General features: G+C 41.6%; 1 protein-coding gene across 3 annotated transcripts; it reads right to left on the reverse strand.

The window, feature by feature from the left end:
* Nucleotides 1-3,745: 3,745 nt before the first annotated feature.
* RAP2C (RAP2C, member of RAS oncogene family) lies at nucleotides 3,746-19,814 on the reverse strand. Of its 3 annotated transcripts, none has more exons than XM_015079729.3 (4): nucleotides 19,667-19,814; nucleotides 17,338-18,116; nucleotides 14,629-14,939; nucleotides 3,746-6,238 (listed from the first exon to the last, which is right to left on the reverse strand). In XM_015079729.3, exons 2-3 carry the CDS (start codon nucleotides 17,608-17,610, stop codon nucleotides 14,661-14,663), a joined length of 552 nt encoding a protein of 183 aa, XP_014935215.1. In that variant the 5' UTR covers nucleotides 17,611-18,116; nucleotides 19,667-19,814; the 3' UTR covers nucleotides 3,746-6,238; nucleotides 14,629-14,660. The 3 variants fall into 3 exon arrangements, with proteins under 3 accessions (XP_014935215.1, XP_053057678.1, XP_053057677.1); XM_053201703.1 differs by lacking the exon at nucleotides 19,667-19,814 and adding an exon at nucleotides 18,207-18,408; XM_053201702.1 differs by lacking the exons at nucleotides 3,746-6,238; nucleotides 14,629-14,939; nucleotides 19,667-19,814 and adding an exon at nucleotides 18,428-19,656 and having other exon boundaries at nucleotides 17,609-18,116.
* Nucleotides 19,815-23,662: the final 3,848 nt, after the last annotated feature.

Raw genomic sequence — 23,662 nt, forward strand, 5'->3', positions numbered from 1 at the left:
AAAAAGCCTGTCGCTCGGATTCCTCTTAGGTTAGACAGCAAAGGCTGCAATCTCCACACGCCTGCCATACACTCGGCTTGCAGCGAAGCAGTGTGGTAAAGCCTCACGTTGGCCATTGACATGCCCACCGCTCTTGGGGCGCCTGGGTGGCTCAGTCGGTTAAGCGTCCGACTTCGGCTCAGGTCATGACCTCACAGTTCGTGGGTTTCAGCCCTGCGTGAGGGGGCTCAGAGCCTGGAGCCTGTTTGGTTCTGTCTGTCTCTCTCTCTCTCTCTCTGCCCCTCCCCCACTCACACCCTGCTCCCTCCCCCCTCTCAAAAATGCATGTTAAAAAATTTTTGAAATGTCCACCGTTCCTATTTTCTTCTGTATATCTTGAGGCCTGAGCAAAAGACCAAAAGTACTTGCAGAGGTATCTTGGAGCATGGCATAATGTGTATTTCAGCTGGGATTCTTCTAAGAACACCCATAGAGGTGTCCCCAAGAAGGGTCACAGGAACCAGAGAAAATTGTGTTCACCGGTATCAGGGCTTCTGGGGGCTCCCTCTCAAACAGGCGAAAAATGGACCTTCAGATTTGGATCACCTGAGAAGGTTCAGAACCCTCAGGGACCCTTATATTTCTCAACTGTAGATTTAAAGTCCGTCCGTCTACTCTCAAGCCCCAACAAAAGTTCTGCATGGGCTTAAGTCCTTCCCTGCCTCCCATGTACGCCCCCACCAAAACTTTAAAGCCTACAGCAACTGGTAGGAGCTTCAAACTACTAAGTCCAGGGCATTCCCTGGGGCTTACAGCATGAAGTAAAAGCATCCAGAACTTCGGGAGCCAGTTCCTGGAGGGCTTCCTGGGACATCTGGGAGACTCTGGTTACATGGCAGACCGCACAGATCATTGGTATTCAAGCACATACAGGGAGCTGATATTTTGAAGACAACCTTACATTGGTTTAAGGCCAACCTGAAAATGTCTCCCAACTATTGGTGTCAAAGGATTTGGAGACTGAGTCTGAGAGCTGGGGGAACCATAGTGAAAACACCTTACTTCCATTAGTTTAGCTACTCATAAAACTATCTTAAGAGTCATAGAAGAAAAGGGGAGGGGGCAGGGTAGTTACATGCGGTAGAAGTTAGTCCTTAGGTACAATGAGGGAATCAGGTCAAGGGTTAAAGGAAAGGCTGGTGGGGGGTGACTGTACGAGTATAGGTGGGGGATTACCTGAGGTTTTGCAGTGAGAATAGAAATTATTGCCTCATTGAAGGGGAAACACTGGGGAGGTTTTGGGGGGTCAGTATGAACATTTCTCTGACTTGCCTAAGAAAATGACTGGGACAGGCCTGGGTCAGCTTTGGAATCTACTGTAGAGGAAATTCAGGCATGGGCAGTAAATACCCATTTTGATTATATTTTTCTCTTTAGAGTCTTGTGGGACTTAGTGTTAGATTCAAGGCCCTTAAGTCCCTACTTACAATATGCCTGTATGGACCATCTCTCCATGGTGTCCATTTCTCTCGGAAGGGGTTTAGAAACAACTACTTCAATTATAAACAAAAACGGAAAGCAAAACAAACAAGCAAATTACCTCAGTTCTGCAGAGAATGAAGGAAAACAGCGGGGAGAAAACCAACAGGAGATGGCAAGGTTAGGGCTTTCTAAGCGAACACCCATCTGCCGTACTGATTCCAAGACTATAATTTCATAAGATAGTTATTGAGCACCTATAATGCACTAGAGATAAGCACTGAGGATGAAGAGGGGACACGGGCAAAGCCATACCTTCCAGGAGCTCTCAGTCTGTAGGAGAAGACTCATAAATTATAATACAATGGCATGACAATTGGGCTTGGGAGTAGAACAGCCTGCGCCATAGAATAACGCCTATAAGCACAGCCGCGGGTCTCTGCTGATAAAGGATGTGTCTGGCATCAGCTGCACTTCTGGTCCTCCATTCAAACTGTAAGTTTAGATAGAGAAAGGGTGCAGCTGAGCTCTGCAATGGATTCAGGATACAGCTGCTAAATCTAACGACGGTTCTTTTGGCATTGCTAACCGGGCGGGATTCTGCCTGGCGGCCAAAGGCTGCCAAATCCTGATTGAAGACATTGCCTTTCCAAAGAAAAATAGCCATAATGAAAATAGCTTATGTCTTACATAAACTCTTAGCAGTATAACAAACACATTACGTTTAAATACGACCCATAGTATTTTGTTACATGTGGACCGTCACACTGACTTGAAACAGTTACTTCTTGCTGTGTGTCTTGTTTCCATGAGTTTTATAATTTTAGTAGCACCAACTTGCCTCCACCCAATGATAAAATGATTAAGGCAAAACTTTCCTGAGCCTTGGCTTCACCAACAAAATGGCGACAAGAAAATCCCAAACACCAGCTAGCAGTATGGGCAAATGAGATAGATACATGTGAAATCTACGTGAAAGCAAGAGCTTGTCCGAAAAACTGCCCCCGCTTTGAACCCGAACAAGAAGTCTTAGAGCTTTGGATCTTGATCCTGGAGGAGCGTTAAGACTAGATGAATCTTGTCTGTAGGGAAGAGTTACATGAAGAGGGAGGGAGGGGTGAGAGAGAAAAGTGCCCTGACGGTGACAAAGTACCTTTCGGATATCCAGCACTGATTTGGCTCATCAGCCTGGAACCCCCTACCTCTTACCCTAGGCCATCCTCTCACCTTCTCTGTTACTCACTTGGTTAAAAATGTTGACCTTTCTGGATGAAGGGATACTACATCAGTGGAAGAAAAAGGGGAGGGCCTGGAAATCATGAGCACCTTTGTTGTAGAAAAGGGTTTTTGGGACTTCAAGGACAGCATCTAGTACAGCGTATGTGAGGTGTTTGGAGCCCGACTCCAGACCAATAATCCATGGTAATGAACGGTAAGATACTTTCCATGTATTATGACAAGGGTATATAAACCTGCCCATTTTTACACATTAAAAAAAATCCAGTCCCTATATGTTTGGACAGAAAGAACTATCCAATTTCAAGGAAAAGATTACGGGCTAAAAAAACATTTACGTTAAAAATCTTAGTTCAACAATTTAAAAATATGGAGTTGGTCAGTGAATTAAAGTGACTGGCAAAACCTTTTGCTGGATAAAACAAAGTGATAACTTTAAAAAAAGTTTATTTGAAACAGAGAGAGAGAGAGAGAGAGCACACACAAGCAGGGGAGGGGCGGAGAGAGAGGGAGAATCCCAAGCAGGCTCCACGTTTAGCATGGAACCCCATGTGGGGCTTGATCCCATGACCACGAGATCATGACCTGAGCTGAAACCAAGAGTTGGCTGCTTAACCAACTGAGCCACCCAGGCGCCCCCAAAGTGATAACTTGATTGTGTTGAATGTTCTTAATTCATTTGGTAGTTCAAAATTTAATTGTATTGCTTAATACAGTCTGAAATCTACACGTGGATAATTCCCAGCCAACAGATTTATAGTTGGGACACTTTCTCCAAATGGGACAAGATATGTATATTACTTGTTACACATCATTTCTACTTTATTTGTAAGTTATTCAATTGATTAAATGTTACATTTTAGGATATGTGTTGGTTTTCCCACATGTGCCAGAATGGTGACTAAGGACACAAGTGAACGTTTAACTTTTTAAATGTATACAATACACATAATCGTTTTGATAAAAAGTAATGGCTTTCAGTTATGCGAAAGAGATTTACAAGTCAGCAAATCTAGAATTAGTAACGCACCAAAAAATTCAAGAAACCAACCTCAGTAATACAGATGTCTATTTTATTAAAAAAGTTACAAACAGGTGGACTGCAGGGTCATCTTACAAAATGACAAGAATGAAATCTATTGGAAAAATTTTACTTTTACAAATCTTTATAGGTCATTGTTCAATGCTTGTACTTGTTACTTGAGATTTTTACCTTTCATTGATAAAGTTACAGTACGTTAGATCCATAATAGGTTACATGATTTTATTTGCAGAGCCCTACTGCAGTGATTTGAACAACTCCTAAACGGATGCCATAGTAAAGACGAGACATATATTGCATTTAATATTAATTTATTATCCTAATAAGCAACTTGACATGCAATCTATTGAGGAAGCTAAAATAACTTTTGGTCCCTTTTCTTAAAATGTGCTGAAGAAACTGCCTTTAAATCACTTTCCCCTGATTCCTGTGATCCTAAGTGAATTCAAGATAAATTTGTTGCTGAGGTCAATGCTGTGGGGGGGGGGAACTATCCACAGGAAAGAAATACTGGATATATAAAAAAAATCCATCTGCAGAAAATTTTAAATCATCATGAATTATTTGATTCCTTCAGAATTTCACACAGCTAATAACGATGAACCATGATCACTTAACCTACTCTGAACTGAGTGTTTGGTTTTAAGTTTGGTATTAAAGTGCAAACTTAAAATAGGTATTCATTTCAAGCAGTTTATAAATAAGGAACAATGTTTCAGTTGCTTCCACCCTTACAATCTCACCATAAAATTCAAAATCTAAGATCAAAAGTTCACTTTGAGGGAATTTGATTAGGAATCAAATGCAACACGATTTTAAAAAAGGAAATCAAAGTTTAATCAATTTCTACGCAATAATTAATGGTCATGCTGACCAATAAATCACATGAATGTAGATATCACTTTATTGGAACATCACACACAATATAAATTTAAAATTGCCACACCCTTCCATAAACCATCACTGCATATATTAGAGCTTTCCTTGACAAAGTTATTGAGCTAGTATTATAGATCAAAAGTATAGTTTTGGTTTTTTGTTTTGTTTTTATTTAGAAGCATGTTCAAATGACTAAAGCTGGGCTCCTAAACTTGAGAACTTTGGTGCAGTAGGTGAGCTGCAGTTACTAACTTCTGCAAATTAAAAGCACACAACTACAACCAAATAAAAACCCAACAAGAAAATACTGTCAAACTTACAAAATTTTAAAGTCATTGCTAGAAAAAGCGCTTGTGGTCAAGATGTTAAAACTGAACCAAAAGATTACTCTTAAGAAAGTTTCCTTTCTGTTTCTATACCTGTGTTACTGTTAAAATGTTCAAGTATTCAGACAAAATGTGCTGATTAGGTAAACAACATGGAAGGCAATGGCTATTAGAAGCACATTTGGAAAAAAAAAAAATCCAAAAAACAAACAAAAAGCCCAGAGACTTGGCGCTATTCTCTCCTGTTACACAGATTTTTGTCTCTACTACGAACATGCTTCTTGAGAAAGAACTAAAAAGCAACTGTGATAGTGCAAGAAAACTTTAACAAATATTGCTTTAAACTATTATTCAGAAAGACAAATATTAAGAACTAGAAAGCGTATATGATTTTATTTGAATTCAATTTTACATGTGCAGAAGTCTACTAGATGTCAATTACAAGCCTGACAGGCAAAGCTGAGCGATCTCTGTTTAGGTATACAATTAATTTACCATGGATACAATATCCCTTTTCAAAGGCATTGCTAAGTAGGTCATAACTAAATTTAGAACTTCACAGAAAGGAAAATGTTACTGCTGCAATTCGATGCTGTAAATGAGATTAACACATGTGAAAACCTAATGGAATCAAATGCTTAACTCTTCAGCTAGATGCTCTACAGTCAATTTCAAATATCAATTGTAACTTTCAGAACATGTTAATTACAAAAACACATCACAAACTGCACTTGAAGAAAAGGGATACTCCATCCATATAGGTAAAACGTGATCTTTAGTTTCTTTTTACAACACTGCCACACGTAAACCAAGTCTCAAAGTATTAACCAACCATTTAAAGGAGAAAGATTTTACAAATAGAATGAAGCACTGGTGCGAGGTAATATACAGAAGTAACCATTTGTTTAAGGCTCAATTTTTTTCTCCATTATAACTTTCTTTTAAAAGGCATTGAGTAGGTAATACTGAGTTTGAGTATTTAATAAATACAAGTTGAGAAACTGATTAAAGAAATCAATTAAAATATTAAAAATTAATTCTTGCATATTAGCCATCAATAAGAACTTAGAAAGCTACAAAAGGACTGATTGATAAAGAACAGATTTTATACATATGGTAAACGTGCTAAGCATTCCTGTTGAAGGTCGATGGATCTTGAAGGCCAAAGACCTTATGCACTTAATTAGATGTATGGCAACATGCTGTAATAGAGACAGGTTTACCAAGGCTCAGTTCTGCAACCCAGGTTGTAAAGTTCTCCAAAGCAGCATCTGTGCAAATTTCCTCTGAGTTTTATCTGCAATTAAGATTAAAACGTTGTAAAAAGATAGAAATATAGATCACAGTTTAAAATGAGAACACTGACAACAGGTCTGTATACACATGGAACTGGTACCAGAATAAGTATCTGAATGTGGAATTTCACTGTGTTCCCCATCAGTTTCAATTAAAAAGTGATTCTATGTGGTCAAAAAAAGCCACTGAGGGGCGCCTGGGTGGCTCCGTCGGATGAGAGGCCGACTTCGGCTCAGGTCATGATCTCGCGGCCCGTGAGTTCGAGCCCCGCGTCGGGCTCTGTGCTGACAGCTCGGAGCCTGGAGCCTATTTCAGATTCTGTGTCTCCCTCTCTCAGACCCTCCCCTGTTCATGCTCTGTCTCTCTCTGTCTCAAAAATAAATAAACGTTAAAAAAAAATTTTTAAAAAAAGTCACTGAAAATTAGCAACAGACACTAATGACGCACTGGATATAGTCTATTGTGTGTATGTAACTCTGGCTTATTTTTAAATACGTTATTATACTCTATACAATATCAACAATGTTCTTACTGGTTTAAAAGATTTTACAGTATAAAAGTGGCAGATAGTACTTCTACTTGGAATCTGATTTCTTCATATTTGTCATGAGAAATGGCACTAGAATTAAATGCATATTAATTATGAGCAAACTTGACAGTATGCACAACTTTTCAAAGTTTACGGTTTTTTAGAAATTTTAAAATAAGAAAATGCTATTCCATCACGGTCTAGCTATTGAGCACCTCCTAAGTGCCCTGACTTGGGTTAGATGCTAGGTGACAGCAGTAGTTCAGCGGCTGCCATTCCGGCTGCCCTTTTTTCGGACATCCCTCCCCCCCCCCCCCACCCCAGCCACAGGCATTTCTATGATCGGGGTTTCTCTGTCTCTACTCTTACAGTTGATATACTTCTGACCTTCTAATTAATACCGAGGGAAAAGAAAATCTATCACTCAGACACCAAGTCCTTTAACTGTGTTGGATCATCAAATGGCTTCAAAGGGAGTAGAATTACATTACTCTTTTAATGTAAAAAGTAAAAGTTGTTAAATAAAGCCAGAAACAAAGAGCAGAATAGGGACTATGAAAGAATGCCAAGTGAAACCAATTTAAGATCATCTAAAGGCTCTACGAATATTTATACCTGCGTAATTTTAATTTCATATGACACCTACACTTCTAGTAGTGTCCAAAGAGCCTGAGAGAACTCTTTATTAGCAGCTATATCATAAAAATGACTTTTAAAGAATGTCTCTCTGCTCCTTATTGAAATTCTGCCACCTAAACACGTGAGGAAAAATAGAAACATTTGCCTCCTTTGAAATTATTATAATACATTTTTTTCCAATTAAAATTAAACCTTTTTTGCATCAAAGTAAATTGTTAATTAGGACACTGGTTACTGAACCTTGAGCGAGTCCAGTTTCCTCCTCATCAAAATAACCATAAAAATTCTTTCCTCAAGGACTGTGATAAGTGTCACATAAGGTGATATGTGACAGCACCTTACAAAGTATGCAAATGTCAGGTACCTCTCCTCATTTCTCGACTATGTTATAAATTCTAGAAGACCAGAATTATGTCTTTGATATCCAGACTAAAGACCTCTATATTTTGTAGCCTTGTTTGAATTTTTATACCTATTATGAACACAACAGCATTTCAATATATATACGCATTTCAATGGGAAGACTTTTCAGTAATTCAGACTAGACTTTTCTCAATTGATCTCCATTAATACCATTTGTTGTAATTTTTAATCTACATTTTTCAAAATAAATTATAAAGAGTTTGAGATTTTCAAATATGATTACGTCTCTTAAATAGTGAAAACTTGTAATATATGGTGTTTTAATAGCTCAGGCATTCTCTGAAATCAAATTGAGGACGTAGTAATTATTTGTTTCTAGCCAAAATAAACACTAAGAATACAAACTGGCTTATTAACTGTAATCGACATTAAATAAAAGGTGATACATACATCATTTCCCACCCTCTAAAAGCTTGATTAACATTTGGTCCATCCACATTCTGCAGGATGACAATACTCCAGTGAAATCAAGAGACCTAGATAAATCTCAGGTGAGACTCAACAATATTAATATGAGGCACACCATTAAACAAAGTATTAATACCAGCTATTTTTCAGAAGAGTAATAAACTTTGATTCTTTGCAGTAATAAATCCCGAAGCAAAAGCTTGCATTAAGCAGAAAGGACAGTCTCCCTCAGATTAGAATTTCGCAGAATGCGAAATATAAATGTTATTGCTCCACACTGTGACAGGAAAATTTTCAGTGTACTAACAACTCTCATTCATTTAAAAAACATTCCAGAAGCTTTAAAAGCAGCTGGTCAAACTCATACTTTTGAACTCCCAGGATATCACATCCAGACAAGTTGCAGAAGTAGAACTTGCTGCTTGTGAGACAGAACACAAGTGATCCTTGTCCTCAACTCTCGAGTTTCCAGCAAGACACCCAACAAATCTCAACTCTGGAAGCTTCTGCTCAAACTCTTGCTTAACTGGTTTCACTTTTTCACTTTCTTTCTAAATTAGATTTTGTTAAGGAAGAGCGCACGCACGCGCGCACACACACACACAGTCTGAAACAACAGTCCAAACCTTTTGCTCAAGAAATTATGAAACAGGGTCTATCAAGCAGGGCAAATTGGTACCCGAGAGTACCAAACACAGAACTTAAAGAACAAAGATTGTTATTTCTGTCAGCCTGAAGAAAGGGGAGATTCTTGATTCCAGACCAGCACATCATTTCACGTGGCAGCAGAATGCCTGGGATATTAACAAAGACTCCTGAAACGCATAGCAGTCATAGAATGTCTTTTTAGCTTGGCTAGATTTACCATTTCTAAATACAATGGTATTTCCTAGCATTCTTTTTAGCAACTATCAATGTGCAACCATAATCAATTTTAATTTTTTTCCAGTTTTAGACATGTGATATTCTGGGGATTTAACTGAAGGAATTTTTTTAAGAAATGAATTTCCCATCACATTTTTTACTTGGCATTTCTATATCCAAGCTAAATATCAGTTATGTTAGCAAAACACTAGGTTAGAATTCTGTTGATAGATGTTATGTTTTTGTTAAATATCTTGTTTCTTTCTCTAATTTGCATAATACTCATGAAACTTGTTGGCGGGTAGAGAGGGGGACTAGGTTACTAGAAGTGTTCACCTGTCATCCATTAAACATAAAGCGCACAGGCTGGAACTATGGCATCGCATCTTTGAATGAAAGTGGAACCATGCTTTTAGGAGAATATGCACTCTAAAAGTTTATGGGAAACCAAGAGTAGAAAGGAAGGGATAAAATATTTTTCTTCTGTCCTAGACCTGAAGTCTCCTTAAGTTTAAAGAATTCAATTCTGAGATCTCAGGTAGTAGGACCTGTCCACTGCTAATAAGCAGAGTGTGAGCCTAATGATCTGATTCCTACTGCCAGCTTCGAATTAAACCAGGTAAGGTACTACTCCCCTCGACTCTAAACAGCTTTTTCTGAACCTGATGCTCTTACAACTGTGGCTAACCAAAAGAATTTGTGAGCATGTTTTTGGTAGGGTAAGTTTTTCCGACAGCTGACAGGACTTAAGTTTTTCTTGGTGATATTATCTTCTGGATTTTAGAATTCCACCCAGAAGTAATCCCACGAGGAGAATCTTTCCTGTAGTATGGCTAGAATACTTCCTTGGTGGCAATTCTCCAACTCTATGATGCAATTTTTGTTAATTCTACTGATGGTTCATTCTAAGCCAGAGAGGTAATGGAGTAAAACTGAATGGCTCATATGCATTTCATTCTGCAATAAAAGCCTAATCTTGAGGTTAAAAGGAAGCAATTAAAGAGGGAACAGATACACAAAGAGTCATTCTAATCACCAGACACCTCCACACCCAGAGCAGGTCTAACTAGGCATCTATTTCACACTGAACAGTCCCAGACCATGAACCTTTTGGCAGGGACAGGGGGTGGGGGGTGGTCTGGGAAAATTAGCAGAGGCAGAAAGGATGCTTTTACCCCAGGCCCGCTGACTGCAGTTCCTTAGGGCACACACTACCCCCCAAAGCATGCTCCCCGCTCCATCCAGGGCCGGGCTCTATTTTGGCTCACCATGTGAGCTGGATGACAAATGAGCATTTCAAATAAGCTGTTTTCCTTACTCAAGGTGATATGCAAAATAGGGCAGGGAAAAAAAAAAAGGAAGTATCTAAACTGTAACTTCTGCAACAGAATTCCACCCCAGTGTTTTACTGATACGATTAATATTTAACTTGGATATGAAAATGCCAGCATTTGAAAGTACACGATGTAATTTAATTTTCATGATTTTCCCTTTGCCATTTGCTAAATCCTCGGCATATCATATCTAATTAAAAGCTGGGGGAAAAAAAGATTAGAAACAATTCTGATTCCACATATTTATTTTAAAAACCCTGAAAATGCTAATCAATCCCACTGTGTTTAGAAATGGTAAGGCCAGCTAGACTAAAATGACATTCATAGATAGTTCAGCCTTTCAGGAGCCTTTGTTAACATCCCGGGCATTCTGCTGCCACGTGAAATGATGTGCTGGTCTTGAATCAAGAATCTCGCTTTTTCTTCAGGCTGACATATATAATGAACTGAGGGTGACATAAATAATGATCTTTGTTCTCTCAGTTTGATTGCTGGTGTTTGGTACTCTTATGCACCATTTACTCTCTTTGGGAGAACCCATTCCATAATACCCAGAGAAAAATAGGATAAAATCTTGCAGGAGACCTTCAATCTGTAGTGAAGAACACCTTTTTTATTCTGGTTTTCTTTCTCTCTTTTTATTTTTTTTTATACCTTTCATCAATACTGGACTGAGATACAGAAATCCTTGAGAAATAATCTTTAAAAAAATTCTATTCGCCAAAAGGTTATTTACCAAACTGTCACATTTAAAGGATAACTTTATGGCATTTCCCACCTTCCTTTCAGGGAATCAACAGACTACTAATTTACAATATTATTTTGCCCCTTTTTGGCATTCCTTCTGTTTGGAAGTCACCTCTACCCCCACCCCCACCCCCTCCAATCCTACCCATTCTCCAAGACCTGAGTCAAATGCTACTTGTGCCCCAATCCCTCTAAATCGGTGGTTCTTAGCCAGGGGTGACTTTGCCCCCCAGGAGACATTAGGCAAGGTTTGGAGATATCCTTGCTGGTCACAACTGAGGGGCGGGGAGAATGCTACTGGCATCTAGTAGGTAGAGGCCAGGGATGCTGCTAAGCATCCCACAATGCATAGGGCAGTTCCCATAACAAAGAGCTCAGAATACTGAGAAAATCTCCTCTAACTGACCATAGTCTCTCCTTTCCCTGAATGCCCACAGCGCTGTGATTTGCTTCTTTTATAGTATTATGGGATGATTAACAAAACACCCATCATTCTCTAGAACCGTAGAGCAAAAGAGCCGATTGTCAATTATTTACAGCAATATACAGAGGAGCTATGATGTAGTTAATAAAGGCAAAACAGGGCTTCAACGCTGACCTGGGTTTCTATTACACTGCTCCTGCACAGTAAAGAAGTCTCCCAAGGCCCTTGATGGCAGGCTCCTGGGATAAGGAAACCCGCCACGAAAGCAGCACATAAAGAATCTGGGTATCCAAAGGCACTCTAAGACTCCTGCCAGCAGGAGGGTGAAAGGTGAGGAAACAATCCTGGGAGCCATGCAGATAAACAGGTGTTGGGCAAGAGAGCCAAACTGAAGGTGACCCAAATTGAAAGGTGGTTAAGAAATAAACATGAGGAGGGGCGCCTGAGTGGCTCAGTCGGTTGAGCGTCCGACTTCAGCTCAGGTCATGATCTCGCAGCTTGTGAGTTTGAGCCCCGCGTCGGGCTCTGTGCTGACAGCTCAGAGCCTGGAACCTGCTTCGGATTCTGTCTCCCTCCCTCTCTACCCCTCCCCCGCTCAGGCTCTGTCTCTGTCTCAAAAATAAACAAACAAAAAAATAAATAAAAGAAAGAAAGAAATGTGAGGAATTCTCAGAAGCAATTTTTAGAGCATTACAATTTTCCCTTTCAATTAAGAGCAGCCAACTTACAACAATCACAGGAGTCCTCCTGACTTATTTGAATATTATCATTCCTCACCTGGACAAAAGGTACTCTTCTAAGTATTAAGGACAAACATTTCTCAAGTCACCTTTACTTGTCCAAGTTTGATCTTCCGTCTAGATCTGGGACTGACAGACGTCAGAGCTCCACAACTCAAGCTGCAGGACTCAGAATCCATCGCCTATTTTTTAGATACATTAGTGAGCAAGCACAACCACAAAGTTTACAGGCCTCCGGTTACAGATGCCCATACACATCGATTCAACTTTACTTGATTTCAGGAAAGAAAATGCATATAGTGTGCTTTGTTCTAAAAGATCTTGCTCAGGGAACTTCCTCTAATATTTTCAGACACTCAGCTGATGAGATTTTTTTTCAATGCTCACACCTACAACTGTGTATTCTGCTTACAAAAATGAAAACCAAGCAAAAAAAATCACACAGGTAACTTGCCTATTATTATAAAAAACGAGCAATTTTTGGTGTATTTTCTTGTTTTTAGTACATTAACAAAAAACTTAAACACAGTTGGCTTGAGATATAAAGCAATTCAATTTAACCATTCCCGTAGGTAACCAAATGGATTCAAAGCCATTTAGATCACAAGCTGCAAAATGAAATAAACCTAAAGAGAACAGGGAGTAAGAAAGATCTAAAAATCCCTCTGGAAATTATCCATCTGCCAATCGGAATTTTATTCAAAGTTTACTTCCTGTAGCTGTCTACATTAATGATGCAAAGAAAGCTGGGAACATTTTGTGGGAACTGGTTAATATTTTATAAAGGTGACAACACTAAAATGTGTACACTTGTGTCATTTGGCCGGTAAAAAGTGTCAGAGGGAGAAACAGAGTGTAATGGTGAAGACGCAGTCACCACACAAAACTTGCTCAAACTTGAAATCGGCGTACAATTTAGGAAAGATTACGGAAACACGAACACAGGACTCAATCCCCTACATACGTCTGTTCCTGCTTCAAAAAACTATACCGCAAGTGTGATGCCACCAACCAAACATGTGCTGCAGGGAGTCTGAACGGCGACGCTGTAACAGAGGTGGCTGGGTAGAAGAAAATAAATGTGTTCTCATCATATTCCGGTATGCTAAAAGGCTGGTGTGTGAAAGCATTTGGAATAAAGCACTGCTGTCATCCTTCATTTTCAAAGGTGACACTACCTGACAGAGGATCTTGTCTGAAAAGATAAATTAGGGACCGTTACTCTTTTCTCCAGGGAGCATATATAAGCCAGACCTTTGATTAGGAATCATCACTGCAATCTGCAATGCCTGCTGCCATTCGCAGCACTGCCTCCTAGACTTGAGGTCAGTCTTGGCTCCAAGCAATCAATTCCATTCCTGAGACTGTAAGGCCAGTCTGGCATTTGCTGTGGCTTCCCAGTCATCCAGGCTATTGGTTGTTTTATCTTATTATCTAAGTGTTACTGTCTAAGTGGGACTATCTACGCAATGATAATCTAGGTTAAGAGATCGTGATGTGAATACAATAATCCCACTTGAAATGCTCAATAACTTTTACATAACCTTGCTTTTTCAAAAGCTCATTTAACAAAACTTTTATGAAGTTATCCATGAAATGTTTGAAGGTTTTGTTATCGTTCCAATCAACTCCATCATTTACCAAACTAAATAAAAATGTTGCCTGGGCTTGGGTGCGTCTCTTCTAACACATCGCAGATGATTTTACCAGACTCTCATTTGGGCCATACGTTCATAATGAAGTCAAGATACATATGGCACTGTAATTTGTTATTATCAGAGGTCACTTAAGTCCCTCAAGTGCAAGGTACAGATGAACTTGATTAAATAATCATCTTGTTATATCAAGCACTTGGGTGATTAGTAAATTGATGATTTTAATTACAGCAGCTCTCTAGCCTGGGACAGAAAAGTGTAGGAAACCTAAAACTAATCACGTTCTGAAATTATTATTGGATGTAAAATCACCAGAACAGGGGAAAGGTGTAGCATCCTTTAACTCACTCCACCCCAAAGGAATGTTATCAATGAAGCAGAGAACATTCAGTTTTAAAAAATAAATCTTAGTGATAGGAATACATGCAATTTCTTACCTTCATTTTGCTTATCTGTATCTGTTTTATTTTCTTCATTGAATGTTGACTATTTTGTGCTAAGGGAAATGTTATTTTAAAAGCAAAGAGATTGAAGGTAGCACAATGTGTATTAATATTAACCAGCTTTTTGTTACACTTGATCAAAAACAATACACTCTCTGGCTCATAAGCTTCCGTCAACAACTAACCTGCTCGGTATGGCCATGATTGAGGTTCTTTTTTACTGGACAACGCAAGTTGTACAACACTGATCTTGCTTCTCCGGCAGAGATGAATAGTTCATTTGCCTGACGATCTCAGCAAAAAGTTCATCCACCATTGATTTACTTTTTGCCGATGTTTCCATGAAAGGACAGCCCCATTCTTGAGCCAGAGCTCTGCCTTCGGAAGACATAACCTCTCTTTCTGGTTCCAGATCCACTTTGTTTCCTACTAGGATTAGTGGGACTTTTTCATATCTCTTCACTCTGACAATCTGATCTCTCATTGGCTTGATATCCTATTCAAATGATCACAAAAAGAAAAAAGTCATGCAGTTTGCATAACCATAACAGAAGTTATTACAATATCACAAGATAATAACTCCTCGGGAAGTACAGAAAGTTTAATACAAAATAAAACCATACACCTAAACCGAGAAAATGTTATTTTCTCCACTGAGGTAGGAACTAGATAATCTCCACAGACCTCAGCTGCTGGGTTTCTGTCTAGAATATAAAATGTAGGCTGCACACTAACTTTAGGACTCATTGAATCCCTTCTTTCCCCCAGTCTATGCAGATTTAAAAAGTTCCCAAATATGAGGAATCCATTTGTACAGAAGGATGTTTGGCTAGCTCCTTAATCCTCCCGGCTTGGCATCATTCCTGAAAACACCTGTTATCCCAGCACAGGACTGCAGCATCTATGCATTCCTAGCCATTTAGCAAGAGTGCTTGAGACAAAGTGTTTCAGGTGGGAACAAAAACACTGGTGCCTAGAAGACCAATTCAAAACAGATTCATACACTTAAACATTTTAGGCCTTTATTCCAGTAAAATCAGACACCTTAAAATACACGAGAAACGAATGTAACAGTGAGCAGCAGCTCCTGGGAGAGACAAACGTACTGAGGAGTCTGGGCGGGAAGAAAGTCATACTTTTATTTGCCTATGTTAGGTTTTACAGCTTGAATTTTCCTCCGACTGTCTCTAATTACAATTAACTAGGAAAGATAAGAGCCTCAGCAATTCTCAGGTAGCATCAATTTTTGGGGGGTTATTGATTAACGGCAATTTCATAGATTTAATACTAATTGTACACTTTTTAAAAATTTTTCATAACTTAAAAGGATTGACTTAAATATTAAACGCGTTTCATTTGAATAGTTACAGTGAATTGAGTATTCACGTGCAAGACGAAGGAAAAACAGACAACTGAAAATTTATGAAAACAATTATTTCATGTTTGCAACAATTTCATTTGCTCATGTTATCAATTCCGTCTTCCAGGTTAAGCTTTTTTCCCCTGTGTCCTTATGGAAACCCAAGTTCAAATTAGAAACCGAATGTATGACATTTAGGCTTGCAAGAGTTTAAGTCTCTGCTGAAATAATGACAGTTTTTCACTCCCTACTTATGCCTATAAGAGAAGTAGATATAATGGAAATCATATGAAAAACCCTCCAAAAGGCTTCCAGCCTCAAGAGAGTCAGCTAATAGAATAACAAATCTCTAGAGGATCCTTTAGAAAGAAAATGCCTGTCAAATAGCACCTTTGGTGCTTTCTGGGGAAAAATGCTTTTATGATACTATTACTGGTTTGGAGTTCAAGCCTACATAAAAAGTACTTTAGTTTGGTCACAATACTTATTATCTGTGAGGAAAAATATCCTGAAGTTGCTATATGTGGTTACTGGAAAACTTCACTATAGTACTGCAATTTAAATACCAAGAAAAGTGGAATTAGCACATTGTATTCGCTAGAGCACTTAACGTCTCTTAAGTAAGCAACATTAAGCACATACCTTTAAATGCAGAAAAAAAAATATCCATTTCCTAAATCAATGGAGGTCAATAGAATGGGTCAATATGAGGTTATTTATTTTCAAGGAATAAATAGCAACATTTACTGCATCTCTTAAAATAATGTTAAACTTTCAGTCGGTCTCCCAGTGAAGGACAGGGCAGATATTCGGAAGAAACTGGACCAGCTCCAGCTTGGCCACCCAGCCAGGGTTAGAAATTTGCACTTGTTCAGTGTTCCCAGATCCACATATTTTGTATAAATATAGTCCGTGTTATCAGAAACAACTCGATCAACTGCAGGAGCGTCACTGCAGATTTTTGTTGGTTATATTCTAGGTACCAGTCTTTTCAATTAGTAACTTTCCTTCACACCCGCAAAGTAAAATGCCTAGAAGGCAGGTCTTCGGTTCTTCATGTTGCACCACTAACATTTATGAATCTGGTTGAGAAACTTGGGTGAGAACAGAAGAAAAGGTGGGGAAGGCAGCCACAGAGGAGTTACAGATACCGGCTCCAAATAATTTTCCTTCCAAAGTGCCCTATTTACCTGAGACCGTCTCTTAAACGTTGCTGTGTTAAGTACGTTAATCAATACTTGTTGAATTGAACCAGCAATTTTGGAAGGTTAAACACAAACAGCCCGGCCTATTCCTTTCTCACTTTTCCTGCGACTCAGAAATAACTTTAGAATATTTGTTGACGGTTGTTACTTTAGACTCTCTATAGAAACAACCCGATACTTTTCCGTGCCAGAAGTAACCTCAAAAATGCGCCATGTCTAACTTTTCAGAAAGCAAAACATAGTCATTAACGCACTGCTCAAGCACACCAGAAGTAAATGTGGGATCACCACACCCCCTTATAACAAATTACAAGACTCGGTCTGGTTACCTGGAAAGACTGTTGATTAACCAGGCTATAAACCAGGATGAAACCTTGGCCGTTTTTGATGTAGAGATCTCTCATGGAGGCAAACTGCTCAGTGCCCGCGGTGTCCAGAATTTCCAGCACGGAGGGGGAAGAGTCCACTTCGATCTCTTTGCGGTAGAAATCTTCAATGGTGGGGTCATATTTCTCAATGAAAGTCCCGGTGACAAACTGCACGGTGAGGGCAGATTTGCCAACCCCTCCGCTCCCTAACACCACTACCTTGTATTCCCTCATGAGTCTCACCTTCAGCAACTCCTACCAGAGGGAGGGAAAAGAACACCCCGCTAGCTGCGGCGGCTCGGGGAGGCGGAAGGTGGGCGGAAATCTGCGAACCGGGGAGGAGAGTGCGGAGAGGCAGAGGGCCCGACGGGGGAAGAAGAGGAAGTTAAAGGAGGGGGGGAGGGGAAAGAGCCAAGTGTCGGGTGGGTGGGGATGGGACGGTGATGCCCTTCCTATAGGAACTGCGGCCCAGGCAGGGGGCGTGGGGAGGAGGGCGAGCCCGGAGGGGCGGGGTGGGGAGACGCGCGGCGCCCCCGAGGGAAGCGGTGGGGGCCGCGGATGGGGAGGCCCCCGCGGCCACGGGCGGCCCGGCACCCCTCCCCCGCCCTTCACACAAAGGGGCCCAGGGACCCCGCTTCCTGCTCGCGCCGCCGGGCCGGCCCGGGCCTGTGGGCTCGGCTCCACTCGCTGCCGCCCGGGCGGGTCTCTGGGCCGCGCGGCTCCCGCGGGCGTCGTCCGGCCTGTGGAGGGAGAGGGGGCGCGTTACCCGCCGCCCCCCCCGCCCCAGCTCCCGCCCGGACCCGGCCGCCTCCGCCAACGCCGTCGCTTACCCCGCAGTCCGCACCCGCCCGGCCGCCCCCCGGGAGGTTCCGTCACGCCGAGGCCATGGCCAGCGGCCGGCTCCTTCGTCTCACCGCCGCCCCAGCGCCGCTGCTCGCGGAGGGGAAAGGGGCGGGGGCCGTCCGGCGGCGGCGGCGGCGGCGGCCACTCCAGGCGAAGCCACCTCTTTTTTTTCTCACCCACCCCCCACCCCCACCCCCCCAGCACACACCCGGAAGGGTTTCCCTGACACACTGGCTGAGGTGCCCCAGTTCCCCGAGACTGGCCGGGATCACTTCCGGTGGGGAAAGTCCCACCTCTCCGGGGCGAGCCGGGTGGCGCTGGGGCCGCGCCCTGCCGAGCGAGGCGGCCGGGGACGCTCCCGGGTCGGGGCCGCGGCCTTGGCATAGGGCCTCGCTGAGGAGCTCCGGCGGCCTCCCTCTCCCCGCCCGCTGCCGCCGCCGCCGTCCCACCCCGAACCCGCTGCAGCCCCTGCGCGTCTCCGCGGCCTGAGGACTCGAGCGGCTGGTTGGCCGGAGCGGGAGGGCCGGCGATCATCTAGCCGCCGGGAGAGCGCCAAACATCCCTGGACTAGAAGTGACGAGGAAAATAAAGCAGCCAAGAAAGTTTATTCTCTTTGCTGGTATTTCTTCCACTTGACGCTTGTCTGAGAAACGCGTGCGAACTCCCTCTAGACTTCGCTATTGCACGGCTTTCGTCGGTGATGGCTTTTACTTAGCCGTGCCTGACAAATCATTAAAACACACACGGTACTTTTATCATCCGGCAGATCTGCTCAACTCCACCAGCAAATGCCAGAGTCACCCCTTTCCTCCGTATCACAAGGCTCAAAAACAACAGGACTAGAAATAGACTTTATCTGACAGTAACTCAGCTTTGCCCCCCTATTTGATTCCAACCGCTGCACAGCAGGAAAGGTAAGCAACGCTCAGGGAACAGTTGATTGGAAATGTTTCAGGCCGACTAACTGCTTTGAATCTTTTCTTACATGCATGCACTGCAGTTTGCGTGGCTGGCTCTTCCACGCTGAAGTTTGTTTTAACGGTCATCCTTCATGGTCATTGAAACGCACAAGGGAAGGACTGCTGTTAGACACTAAGTTTCTATTTTTAGATAAAATTGTTACTTCTTTCCTATCTTTCCCTCTGCTGACTTTCTATTTGTAAACTTCGTGTCAGCTCCACAGAGCCCCGGGGCCAGAAGGCTAGGTTATATTTCAGGCACGTCACTCCCTCTTTGATTCAAGCATGCACCCAGAAACCTGAGATACTCGGTGGCCAGTCGAGTTAAATTGATTCCAAATTCCCTGACTTGCAAGCCCCCACCAGCCAGACCTGTACGAAGAGATTTATTACCAAACCCGAACTGGCAGACATTAGAAAGCAGGCAAATCAGGGTAGTGTGAAGTTCCCGCTGGGTCTTTCGCGGAGGATTCCCCAATGTCACTTACAGTAGCCAAAGGACGGTTTAGTTCAATTTCTCCTCGGCTCAGGGCTGCTGCAATCTGTCCAGCGAAGTCCCCAGCTCTGGCTCCAGCTGGCCCGAGTCCCGCCTGATATCTGAGGCACTGCCCTCTGCTGGAAGAGGCTGGTTTAGGAGGTAGGAGTCCCCTCATAGGTCACTGCTCCTTCCACACGTGCCGTTGCCCGATTTGGAGCTCTGCTGCCCATCTCCCTGTCTTGCTGTCTCCAGACTGTCTGGTGGGACCCACAGCCCTGCACCAGCCCTGATGGTAACTGAGTCTGCAAATTCCTCTTCTGACCCAGCAATCGCTGTTGAGCAACAGCAGCAGGCCTCTGCTCTGTTACTAAACTGTCACAATAGGGAACTCTTTGAGGTTGTCCCACCTGTTGGCAACTCTCATGGCTCTGATTGTGTTGGCCAAAGTGTTTTGGAGAGAGTTCTTTGTTTCTCCACACAGTGGAACATGCTCCTCCCTTCACTACAGAGTCCCACTGGGTCACTCTTATCAGCTACAGGGTTGACAAATGTCCCACTCAGTGTGAAGCTCCCTCCGAACTTTCTTGGGAAGGGGATTCATTACAGCAACACTTAGGAAAGCAAACAGTTGGAAGTAGCTTAAATGTCCTTCAGTAGGCAATGCAAAAAGTAATTGTCTAGTGTGTGTGTGTGTGTGTGTGTGTGTGTGTACATTCGCAAAATGGATACTATTCAGCTATTAAAAAGAAAAGATTTGTAAGTGCTGATATGAAAAGATGGTCAGGATATGTGATAAGGCTGAAAGCAAGACACTGAGCAAATATACAATTGCTCGCACCTATGTAAAATATGTGGGAGTGTGTGTGATATATAGTTACATAGACATTAAAACCTAAAGGAAGTCATGAACTATCCATGTGAAGTATTCTAAAAGGACTTCCATTTCTCCATCACATTTTAGCTTTTAAACAATGATCAGATGTTATTGGGGACAGGGGGAATAAATATAATTTTATAATATTTTTAAAGGAGAAAAAAAAGTTATTGATCATTACTTCCCCAAAAAACAAAATCCTGACTATCTAGGGGTCAGTGGACAGGTCGGCCCAAGTTAAACTCCCTCCCACTGCCTGTTCTTTCCTCCCCAAACATCTCTATACTTAGAAAAGTATTTTCACATACATTATCTCATTAGACTCCAGTTGTTCGCCAGTTTACTTTTATTAGGCAATGAGAGTATAAAAAACCAATTCCAAGGGCACAATTGAGTGCCAAGGGCTCTGAACTGAACACACAGGCAGTGAAACCGCAGCTTGCCCACCTCCTTCGCTGGGACACCTCAAGCAAGTGATTTCACCTGCCCAAGGGTCTAACTCCTCATCTGTAAAATGGTGCTAACCATTCAATGTGAGAATACAGTGAAGCAGTATAGGTAAAATGCTTAGCTCAGTTCATTGCTCGTGAGGAACACTGAATGTATGCTAGCTGTTTGGTTTTATTTAAAAGATTTAATAAAGTGTTATTTTTTTAAGGCAGTGAACATAAAGAGGAAAACAAAACTTTAAAAGCCCAAGTATCTCCCAGTGGCACAAAAATAATAAGCGAGTTACTCTTTCCAAAGATATTTGTCGTTAAAAGCTTCTTGAGTTTCAGGGGAAAATGTTATTTAGATGCTGGTATATCTGTCAATACATCTTCTATATGTATTTTTAAAACATAAAAGTGATCTTAGTATACACACCGTTCCCCACCTTGCTTGTTTTCACTTACTGTATCTCGGTAATTGAAAGAATCGCAACAAAATGGTATTGCACTGAAAATTCTCTGGTGAGTATTGCTAAATTGTCCTTCAGAAAGATCATACCAATTTACATTCCTACCAACACAGTATGACCGTATGTGGTTTTTTATAACCTCATCCTAGGTATTACTAATTTTATAGCTGTTACTTGCTTCAGGGTATGCTCAGGACTAAGCAATGTAGGGTAGTATCATAGAAGGAATTCGGGCTTCAGAGTCAAATCTTCCTAACGTCGTTTGCCAGCTAGATCTTCATTCCCTCATTTGTAAAGTTGGACATAATAGCAGTATCTAAGCTCATAAGGCTCCTTTGAAGAATAAATGAGACGATGCAGTCAAAGCACTTAATTTTCTAAACACTAACTGCTTAATACATGTAAACTGCTCAGATAATAACTTTCCGCTCCCAAGGTTCAAGGATGGGGAGGGCAATTTCTCCAGAGAGTATGCCCTTGAGATTTAGAACTTTTGCTTTAATTCCGAATCAGCCTCCACTCCAAAGTAACTATTGCTCAGGGAATCATTTGTAAGAACACAGCTGATTTTTAGCGTTGTGAAGAAATCATAGGGTATAAACTGTATGCAGAACATGTAACTTACAGGTACACAATCCTGTTTTATGCAATTAGCTTGGCACAAGTTTAAAGTGTGAACGTTTGCTTCGGGCACCGATTGTTCACTTCTGTTATCCCTCCCTTTCCAGTTTATACCTCTTTCGGTTGCAAATCCTGCAGCCATGAACTGTTCTGGATCGTTTTCCCTCACTTCCACCCTCCCAGTGAGCCCTTTCACCTTCCAGATCCTGGGAAGAAACCCAAGCCCCGTTCTATTCGTGTCCCAGACGCTTCCCTCTCTTTGGCTTGAAGTTGCCTTTGGATTAGCAGAACCCGCGTCAGTCGTGTCCTGGGTCATTGCCTCCGGAATCTTCGGCAGGGCATCGCCTCTTCTTATTTCAGTGCTTTAGGGAGGCCCCTTGATACATATTGTTCTGGGTTCTTCCCAGCTCCTTCTAGCCTCTGAGATTCCAGTCTTCCTTTTCAAATCCTGCCTCCAGCTACACCAGCTGCTGGTTCTGCATATCAGTCTCCCCAGGTACACAGAACCAATTTTATAACTTTATTATCTATTTCTCATTATAAAAAAAGTTCTTTGCAAAAAAACTCTTTTTTAAAAAGGTGAAATACCACTACCCAGAGAAAATCACCATAAAATTTTAATTCCTTTCACTGTATTTTTCCCTGAGAGTGAAAACATATTTTTTAAACTAAGAATGTGGTCGTGTAATTTTGCACGCTGCATCTTCCACTTACTGAAACTTCACGTCGGCATAAAGAATTAAAAATACTCATGTACCCCTCAAAGTCTGGGTATGCCTTCTTCCCCATAGTGTCACCTCTCTTACAACCCCAACTATGATTTAATCACATTCCAACCTTGCCCACCTGGAATACTTCACCCAACCAATGGGATTTCATGGGAAGGGCTACTTACGGCAGAAGTCACTTCTCCAGCCTGGCCAGGAAAACACTCCTATAGAGGCACAAAACTCTTCTTTTCCTGATGTGACAGCAGAGAAAGTTCTCTCTCTAGGAACTCAGGGGCCTGCTAAATAAGAGTGTAATACACTGATCTGAACTCCTTAATCCTTCTCCCTCTCTATTCCATCTTTCCTTTCAAATATAGTAGTGAGGAAAGTATTTTGTAATCTGTTAAGAACTAAATACATTTAAGGACTTAGTATTAATAATAAACATAATCTTTTTTGTTGTTTATATATGCATGTTTATTGGCAATTTAAATCCGATGTATAAATATACTCGCAACTTACAGGCACTTGAAGGTAACCTGGAGGATTGTAAAATACAGAAGGTGGGGCCCCACCCCCCAGCTTCTGATGCTGGGGTAGGGCAGATAATTTGCATTTCTAAGTTCCCCAATGCTGCTACTGCCGGTCCAGGGACCCCACCTTAAGCACTGCTGTTGTAAAAAAAGTGGTGGGACTTTATACTTGGGCCTTCCCTCCTCAATATTCAACGGTTTACCTATTCATTCATTCATTCATTCATTCAGTCAGTCAGTCATTCGATACACATTGATTACATTCCTACTCTGTGGCAAGCACTTTGCCAGATAATGGGAATAAAAAGATGGATAAGACACAGTGTCCTAAGGAGTTCATGGCCTTTTGAAGAACACATACAATGAA

Source organism: Acinonyx jubatus, chromosome X, assembly GCF_027475565.1.
Source record: "Acinonyx jubatus isolate Ajub_Pintada_27869175 chromosome X, VMU_Ajub_asm_v1.0, whole genome shotgun sequence".
Lineage (NCBI taxonomy): Eukaryota > Metazoa > Chordata > Mammalia > Carnivora > Felidae > Acinonyx > Acinonyx jubatus.

Coding starts and splice junctions, on each gene's coding strand:
- RAP2C (XM_053201702.1), bottom strand. CDS start 18,753: ATGATCGCCGGCCCTCCCGCTCCGGCCAACCAGCCGCTCGAGTCCTCA. Junction 18,117..18,427: donor TGTCAGGGAAACCCTTCCGG/GTGTGTGCTGGG, acceptor CTCCCTCCACAG/GCCGGACGACGCCCGCGGGA.